Source organism: Lolium perenne, chromosome 4 (genome assembly GCF_019359855.2).
Source record: "Lolium perenne isolate Kyuss_39 chromosome 4, Kyuss_2.0, whole genome shotgun sequence".
Taxonomy (NCBI): domain Eukaryota; kingdom Viridiplantae; phylum Streptophyta; class Magnoliopsida; order Poales; family Poaceae; genus Lolium; species Lolium perenne.
The window spans coordinates 58,022,607-58,031,832 of NC_067247.2; the positions used below are offsets into that span (position 1 = coordinate 58,022,607).

At 47.6% G+C, this 9,226-nt stretch overlaps 1 protein-coding gene across 2 annotated transcripts; it reads left to right on the top strand.

Moving 5' to 3' along the window:
• The first annotated feature begins 1,859 nt into the window (after positions 1-1,859).
• Positions 1,860-3,390, top strand: LOC127348386 (uncharacterized). Of its 2 annotated transcripts, none has more exons than XM_071819645.1 (3): positions 1,860-2,108; positions 2,223-2,355; positions 2,513-3,390. In XM_071819645.1, the coding sequence occupies exons 1-3, from the start codon at positions 1,973-1,975 to the stop codon at positions 3,165-3,167; spliced, it is 924 nt and encodes a 307-aa protein (XP_071675746.1). In that variant the 5' UTR covers positions 1,860-1,972; the 3' UTR covers positions 3,168-3,390. The 2 variants fall into 2 exon arrangements, with proteins under 2 accessions (XP_071675746.1, XP_051230387.1); XM_051374427.2 differs by having other exon boundaries at positions 2,226-2,355.
• Positions 3,391-9,226: the final 5,836 nt, after the last annotated feature.

The window sequence follows — 9,226 nt, forward strand, 5'->3', positions numbered from 1 at the left end:
AATGAGTGCTTCCAGCAGATTGTATGCTTTCACCATGAACTTTTCCATTTTCCACGAGCCAATTTCTTATCTCTCCCGGGAAGGAAGCGGGCAGTTTCTCGGGTGAAAATCGGATGACCAGCTAACTGACAAAGTTGGTCTAATCACACCTACCATTCCAAGTTACTTTCACTGTGATTCATCAGAATTTGTGTGATGGTTAATATATACATATTTTTCTGTCATTTCTTCACTGTCATTTTCTCGTGTACGGGGTTACCTCAGTTAGACATCTGCGGTCATACATAGCGACGTCTTTTCATCTCTCACGTAAATGACACCATGAATGTCAGTAGGCCAATCCTCAAATCAATAGCCAAAAAGTTATAGTCTCAAACGTCAAAAGGAAAGCTAAAACTAAGAAAACCAGCTCTAAAATAAACGGAGATCTAAATAAATAAATAAAAACTATGTGCTTGCTTACTATAAATCTCAAACTAGCTTGCCTCACACCACCGTAATCCGATACAAGTAGAGAATAAAAATTGACTCCCAGGCAACATGATGCACCGCGCTTTAAATTGTACGGAGTGTACTAACAATTAGAGCAGTACATAAGTAATAACAATATTAAGTTACCTTATTTTTCAGATAAATACAGTAATCCATTTGATTATTGCCAGTTCATATGGTTTTCAATAATAGTGATGATTACAAGAGCAAGCTCAAACTGTTAAATATACGTATCGTCTCAAACTTCTCGCATAGTACAGACCTATAATAGTCTACACCACCCAAATAAAATCTACCCTGATGCAGGCCAGTCTACATCACCAGAGTGACACGGTAGTGGTATAAAATTGATAGTGACTGAAGAGACCAAGGGAGTCAATAGGTGACAAATGCCTATGGTTTGTTTATTCTGCAAGTATATTTCAAAGCACTTGAATACAAAAAAAAAAAGGTAAATTCTTTGACTCAATTTCGCCGCAAGTGAGTCTAACGGATGTACTACATAAAAGTGAAGGTAAAAATAAAAGAATGCTTGCAGGATTGTCCGTGCGCAACCACAAAACGCAATTCATCAAATGGCTCCAAGAATGAATTAGCTCAAGTTTTTGAAGGAGCCAGTATGAACAAAACTGCTGCCAGCAGGATTCAGGGAAGATGCAATCTGCAGATCAGATCGTGCTGCCAATTAATTATTGCATAATGTGTACTATACTACTATGTTAGGACATACAGTCATAGACGGAACTTCAAAATAAAACGACATCTGATATAGTATAAGAACAATATGATGTTGTGGTTGTTGCTAGTGTACTCTACTACAAACTTATTATGATTTTACCAAATATTTATCAAAAAAACCAGTGATGCTGCCTACATAAATAAGAGAAAGATTTACCAGTATTTTACAGCACGTCCATATTTAGAAATCTCTGATGTACCATTACGGTGTTTTTTCTGAAAATGTTATTTCAGTATGTACCGGAAAAATCTTCTAGCCATTAATGGAAAGGCATAATTTTGTATTTTATAAAGTAAAGTTAATTAACTCGAATCTCAGACAACAGAATATGCAAGTGAAATATATACCAAATGGAAACAGCGCATGAACCCATGGACCTACAGAACGGATAAGGGGACTTCAGTAAAGTCCCTACGGTTCACCAAGACCAAGTTCAAGGATGAGGCCCGCAGCAAGTGCTGATGAACGCATGATGGAGATTCTAATCCAAGGGAAACAACAATTAGAAAGAAAGCAACCCAGATCACACCACCACAAATTAAACCGTATTTTATTACCATCACAGGCGGCCACCTTTTCCCGTGTCAATAATACACCTCATCTCTCCTGCCTGCCTTTTGAGCACATAAACCCACCGCCCTCGCCATCATCATGCCTAACCAAGTTTAGGCCCTAACCAAAGCTTCCCCGCCCCCCTCACAGGAGAGCCCCCAGAGCTAGAAGAGGAGGAAAGATAGCGCCATGGGGAGAGCTCCGTGCTGCGACAAGGCAAGCGTGAAGAAGGGCCCATGGTCGCCGGAGGAGGACGCCACGCTGAAGTCCTACATCGAACAGAACGGCACCGGCGGCAACTGGATCGCCCTGCCGCAGAAGATTGGTATGTGCTTATCACACAATTTCCATGCACACGATGTAGCGATGCTGCCAGTAACTCTTGTAGTAACAGAAGGAAGCTAATTAGGTGTGTATGCTTGTTTGTCTGGTGTACAAGCAGGTCTGAAGAGGTGTGGCAAGAGCTGCCGCCTCCGGTGGCTCAACTACCTCCGGCCTAACATCAGGCACGGCGGGTTCTCGGAGGAGGAGGACAGGATCATCCTCGGCCTCTACATCAGCATAGGAAGCAGGTACTGGCACAGTTGATCTTGCCCGGCCATCCTGTCACTTGTATAGTTGTATGATCAACTCAACTGTAGGATTAGCTGCAACCTGGTAGACAGGCACATGGGTGTAGTACAATCTATGATCTAAATTCTAAACAAGCCGTGCATGCTGTGGGTGTAGGTGGTCGATAATAGCGGCACAGCTGCCAGGGAGGACAGATAATGACATCAAGAACTACTGGAACACAAGGCTCAAGAAGAAGCTTTTCGGCAAGCAGTCCCGCAAGGACCAGAGGCAGCAGCAGTTCGCACTCCAGGTAGCAAATGGTGGGCAGAAGGAAGAAGGAACCAGGGACACAAACGGAACAAATGGCTTTGCTGCTGGTGCTTACAATTGGCACCAGCATGCCATGGCCATGCCGGTGCATCCGATGTCGGGATCAATAGTGGACGGTAATCGTACCGGAGAAGAAGTCGACGAGTCAATCCGGAAGCTTCTGTTTAAGCTAGGAGAAAGCCCTTTTGGAGCCCTGCCACCTCCACCAATGTACGGGGAAACTCAAACCTTTGTGATGCCATCAGTGCACACAGCTCCGCTCACCGAAGGTGGCATCCAGTGTTCCGGCGTGCTGCCGGCGCTAGAGCTTGATGAGAGCTTTCAGTTCAATCAGGTCAAGCTGGACGGGCTGGAATGCTTCTTCGGCATGGGGGACCAGAGCATGAGGTGGAATGAGGTGAGCCCCTTGGTTTGCCCTAACACTACTATGGCATCCAGCTCCCAAGGGGTGCAGCAGTACTGCCTTGTTGAGGAGCCAGTTGACCTTGGGATGCAGTAGCGGAATAGCTATTGGTTTTTGTTCTCATGTACATGCATGATTGTGGTGTAAATTTGTAGCATTCATGGGGAATGGTGAAAGATGAGAGCTTTGGATTAAGAGCAATAACTTAATGCCTCTCACCACTCCTAATTGAGAGATGCCTTGTTTTCAGGTATCTTCATCTGAGTCATGTCTTGAAATGTTTTTTTCCCACTGCCTTACAGAAATATTATAATTTTTATATTGTTACGTTAGTTCATCTGGTCTGTATCTGGTATTAGCAGCGAGTACTAACCCTAAAGGCTAGATATTTGTTTGTGTGTTCTATAACCGCATCGACAGAGCTTACTTCCTGCATGAGCAAGTTTTTGCCTAACTATGGTCAAGGATACATCGTCTATGCTTCATGAGATATTACAGAACATTAAGGCATGTCTACAAAGTATCCAAAATTGTTGTTGCAAAGTTAAGAGAATCCAAGTATAAAGTGCTAACGGTCTTAGTTCTACACATATTTTTGGAGCCTGACGCCCATGGTAAAGAACGAATTAGATTTTTTTCTCTAGAACTTTCTCTACTTGTATGAATTCAAATTAACACTGTAAGCATGTTGGCAAAATTGTATTTAGCAAGTTAGTGGAAAAAGAATTCTTTGATGACATGAAACATGAGATTAATATTTAAAGAATGCTAGTTGATCATGTTGTGTCAATCTATTCAGATTGGCAATTGAATTTGAAGTTCAGCATTTATCTGGCCAACAAACGCAATGATCAGAAGTTTGCTTCTACTTCACCCGTTTGATTCCATGCATTGCATTTCCAGTGTTCATACTCGAAATGGGATACTAGGTACTATTTCTCGCTAGCATATTGGATGCAGCACTAAACTCCTTGCGAGCAAGCAGAAAACAACCATAGTCATAGCTTGATTTTTCTTCAAATGATTAGTTGTCAGCTTGCCACTAGAGAAAAAAAAATCTATTCAGTTATGCAATTGCTTTGCCTTATGTTCTGGAAAATAACCAAGCAATGCCAGATTATGTAACAAGAAACTTAAAAAAATGTCATCAAAATGAACTAGTATTTTAAAAAATAGGTAAAATTCAAACTGACTTCAGGATTGTTGACGCCAAATATTTTTCAAGAGATAACCTTTGTGAATGTGTACGTTGCATTCCATACAAATTAATGTTGACATAAATAAAGTAATGAGCATGCAAGTTAAAGAGTCAATAGCATGTAAAGGAAGACTCAAGATACATGATACTACTCCCTCCAATTCATATTAGTTGACTCAACTTTGTCTAGATACGGATGTATCTAGTCAACAAACGCATCTAGATACATTCAAATTGAGTCAATTAATTTGAATCGAAGGGAGTACAAGTTTTGTGTAGCTAGATTCCTCTGATGGTTGGATTGAATGAAATGATAGTGCTAATTAAGTTTTTTCTTTTTCCAAAATTGTAATTCTACAGCAGAGATGAAATGACTGATGTAAAAACCTGCCCCAAATATATGTTTGATTTGCAACGGAGTTATCAGTTGCTAACATATGTTGAGAGTTTTTGCTGGCCATATATTAATCCTGAATTCCAGAATACATTTTACCTGATGAGCAATCCAGCAGCGCCCCAAGTTTGGTTTTCCTTCAGATAATTGAAGTAGTTGCGCATGTCGATTAGATGACTTACTTTATTTTCATGGTAATTAATAAAAAAAATCAATGTTAATTGACTAGTATAAATGAATAGGAATGTTGCTTGTTTGGTAAAACAAGTTAAAAGTTCAAGTAAAATGAAGTCAAGTCTGTATAGCTATTAGGATGCTTCGGGGAGAAAAAGGTTGCAGCGTGTCTGAGAAGAGTCAAAGAGGTTAACTCGGCGTCCAAAGCAGTAGAGGAGCTTGCATATATATATATATATCTAACCTCTACCAAGAAGTCAATGTTGCTTTGGTTGCCTAACCTTCACATAGGTGAGTTATAGGCATGTTTTAAAGTGGTGGCTTGATGGGACAAAGGTCATCTCATCTGTTTGTACCAGTTGGTGTGTGACAAGAAACTCGTTCAATTGAGTTTATGACTTTGATCAATCAGCAACCAGGTTGGTACTTACTACCATTTTCTATTGTCTAATGTCAGTCCTTCACATCATAGTAATGTAAACAGTTTCACCATATTTAAGTTCGAAATATCAAGTCATTGCCTATAAATCATGTACTCGATATTTATTTCCACCATATTCCATACAGAAACGATCTTAACAGACAATATTTAAACTGAATACACTGACCTCGAGGCAACATTGTCAATGTAGACCAATGATTGGTAACTTGTTAACTTGATGTTAAGTACTGCCAAAACACATCTTTAGATATATGCCTTGAAGCCTTCTTGCCGTAACATCTTAGTCTCAATCGGCAATACCCAGAACCGAGCTTAACACCTGCACAGATGGAGCATCGCTTTGCCTTATGTTCTAACAAAAAACCAAGCAATACCAGATTATGTAACAAGGAACTTAAAAAACATATTGTTTTCAACAGTAAATATCCCATTCCCATGGTCTGCTAAGACATCATAATTTGTAGTGGAACTTTCAACCAGGTTACTTAGATCAACGGGTAGTATAATATATGCACTGAAGATGTGGTCAAGAAACCCTATATGTGTTACGTAAGCAATGACATTGCAGGAAAATCACAGACAGACATGCTGACCTAGATGACCTTCTTCAATGGAGATGGAAATTAAAAGGATAGAGAATGTGTACCTATCATTTTCAAGAAAAGAGAGTCGGAATTTTTTTTTAATGGTGAACGGCAGGAGCTCTGCCTTTGCTTTATAGATATGGGGGAAACCACAATTTACAGGAACTCACTCCATGCCTAGGGCATGCAACAGAACTGAACCCAAAAACACCCATCGGCGCCAGCACTCAACACTCTAACACCCTGTACAGCCATTACAAGTCTATGTCTCTGGTAGAACCAGAGTATCTACCAGGCCTAGGGCGGAGGTTGTAGGGGAAGGAGGGGACGGCGTGCGTGCGGAGGCGAGGGCGCCGGCGGCAGGGCGCCGTCGCGCGGTTTGGGGAGAGGCGGCGCACACGGCAGGGAGGCGGCTAGGGTTTGGGGACTCCGACTCCTGAGGGTTATAAGAGAAACTGCGAAACCCTAATCTGCTAATTGGGCTAAGCCCCTAACTATGCCTGGCCGGCCGGGCCAGTGGGCCCCCTCCGGCGGTAGACCAGACCGGTCATAACATCTCTCCCCGCCTGCGCAAACAGCTCGTCCTCGAACTGGTAGTCTGGATAATGCTGCTGGAACGCCTCGCGTGGTTCCCAAGTCGCCTCTTCCTCGGAAAGGCCCTCCCACTGCACCAACAAGTGCCAAATATCAGGACATCGCTGAGCGCGGAGCACCTTGGCCGGGCTGGGAAGCAGACGACCCTCTGCCGTCGGCGGGAGTGGTGGAGTGGCCACCGGCGGATCACCGCGATAGGGCTATGGAAGACGTCGTGGATGCGGGCCCCCTCAGGCAACTGAAGTCGGTACGCCAAGGTCCCAATCCACTCCACGATGATGAAGGGCCCCGCATAGCGTGGACCAAGCTTGCGCTTGGCACGCGGGTCGAGGGACTGGTGAGAGCGGTGCAACAGGCGAAGCCACACCCAGTCACCCACCACGTATTCAACCTCGCGGTGCCACCCGTCATAGTAGTGCTTGGCGACCTGCTGAGCCTGGACAAGACGCTGCCGCACCTCGGCCAACATCTCGTCGCGGGCGCGGATGAGCTCGCCAGCTGCCTCCATCCGCGCCGTCGCCGGGTCCACCGGCAGAATAGGCGGCGGTGGCCGACCGTAGACCACCTCGAATGGCGTAGCGCGCAGGGCGGAGTGGTAGGAGGTGTCGTAGCAGTACTCCGCCCATGCAAGCCAATCCACCCAAGCGCGAGGGCGGTCACCTGTAACACAGCGCAAATACATGGCGATCACCTTATTGACCACCTCGGACTGGCCGTCCGTCTGGGGGTGGAACGCCGTGCTGAACCGGAGTTGGACCCCGGCCATGCGGAAGAGATCCCGCCATACGTGCCCCGCGAACACCGGATCCCGGTCACACACGATGGACGAGGGAAACCCGTGTAGGCGGACGATACCGTCGAAGAAGGCGCGGGCCACCGACGATGCCGTGTAGGGATGGCCAAGCGCGATGAAGTGGGTGTACTTGGAGAAGCGGTCAACCACCGTGAGGATGACAGACTTGCCGCCCACCTTCGGAAGGCCCTCGATGAAGTCCATGGAGATGTCAGCCCACACCTGCGAGGGAACGTCAAGCGGCTGCAAGACGCCCACCGGGCGCAAAGTCTCCGTCTTGTTGCGCTGGCACGTCTCACACGAACGCACCCAATCCTGGACCATGGCCCGATCGCCAGGGACGTAGAAGTCCGCGCGCAGACGGTGGAGTGTCTTTTGGACACCCTCATGACCCGCGGGATGCGCCAAGAGCAGCACCTGGTGGCGGAGTTCATCATGGTCGGGAAAGAACACGCGGTGCCCGTGGAGGAGAAGACCGTCGACGAAGCGCCAGGGGTCGTCCAGCTCGCCCGCGTCGAGCTGCTGCCGCAGAAGCTGGGCGTCCGGCGCGGACACGATCGCCTGGCGGATGCGGTCGAAGAGGGCGAAGGAGGGCCCCGAGCAGATGCATATCAGGCGTCCATCCGAGACTCCCTCAGCAGCGTCGGTATAGGCGTCGCGGCGGGACAAGGCGTCGGCCACCGTGTTGAGGCGCCCAGGACGGTACTCCACCGTGAAGTCGAAGCCAAGCAGCTTGCTAATCCACTGGTGATGGGGCACCATCGACAGCCGCTGGTCCAAGTGGAACTTAAGACTGTAGTGGTCCGTACGTACGCGGAACAAGTGCCCCCATAGGTAGGGATGCCAGTGGCGGACGGCCTGGACCAAGCCAATGAGTTCCTGCTTGTACGCCGCAAGCTTGAGGTGGCGTGCAGCAAATGGTCGGCTGAAGTAGGCGAGCGGCCCGTCGCCCTGGTGAAGGACGGCGCCGAACCCCGCCCCGGACGCGTCGCAGTCGACGATGAACGGCCTGTCGAAGTCCGGCATCTGGAGGACGGGACCCGTCGTAAGGGCCCCCTTGAGGGCCTTGAAGGCAGCGGTAGCCTCGTCGTCCCAAGCGAAGGCATCGCACCACATCAGGCGCGTGAGTGGCGAGGCGATGAGGCCAAACTCCCGGATGAACTTCCGGTAGTAGCCGACGAGGCCCAGGAACCCGCGTAGGGCGCGTGGTGAACGCGGCGTCGGCCAGGCGGCGACAGCCGCCACCTTGTCCGCATCCATCGCCACCCCGTCGGCGGAGATGACGTGACCGAGATAGGCCACCGAGGTCGTCGCAAACGAGCACTTCGAGCGCTTAAGGTGAAGTCGATGCGCTCGAAGCTCGTTGAAGACGATGGCGATACGCTGCAGGTGCTCCGCCCATGATGCGCTATAGATGAAAGGGATTTCTATTTTCGTGCCCTCGGTTCCTTAGTTGTGCTCAGTTTTCCCCAGCTCCTTAGTTTTTCCTCAGTTTTCCCCAAGACCTTGTCTGAAACCATCACAGATGCTGTAACGGCCGGTTGCCCGACGGTTGACCGTTATCTTCTGACTAGTGGGGCCACATAGAGCCCGCAAAGACACGTCAGACCATCCATCTTTGTTTGACCGTAAGCATCGCTGTATCCCTGACCAAAACGCGCACGAGTGGGGCTTCGGTATATCGAATGACAAGTGGGCCATGGCGCTGATACAAGGGGCAATACACGGGTAGGAATAGATTTTTAAACGGAGCTCTACAGCGATGGCACGGAGGAGGTGGCCTGCGGGGTGCCGAGATGAGATCGACGTCCACAAAGAACTGCATGAGGCGAGACCAGACGCATTAGATAGATATGAACTAGACGTGTTTAACCATGCAAAGAAGAGAAGAAATGGTCGACGACATCGACGACTACCTCAAAACTTTGACTGACCGTGTCCGACACGAACGCGAGCAATGTAGAGAAAACTAGTGT

Bases quoted from the DNA above. Each gene is read 5' to 3' on its own strand.
- LOC127348386 (XM_071819645.1), top strand. From the start codon at position 1,973: ATGGGGAGAGCTCCGTGCTGCGACAAGGCAAGCGTGAAGAAGGGCCCA. The intron at 2,109-2,222 runs GTATGTGCTTAT...CTGGTGTACAAG, and splicing joins CGCCCTGCCGCAGAAGATTG to CAGGTCTGAAGAGGTGTGGC. The intron at 2,356-2,512 runs GTACTGGCACAG...CTGTGGGTGTAG, and splicing joins TACATCAGCATAGGAAGCAG to GTGGTCGATAATAGCGGCAC.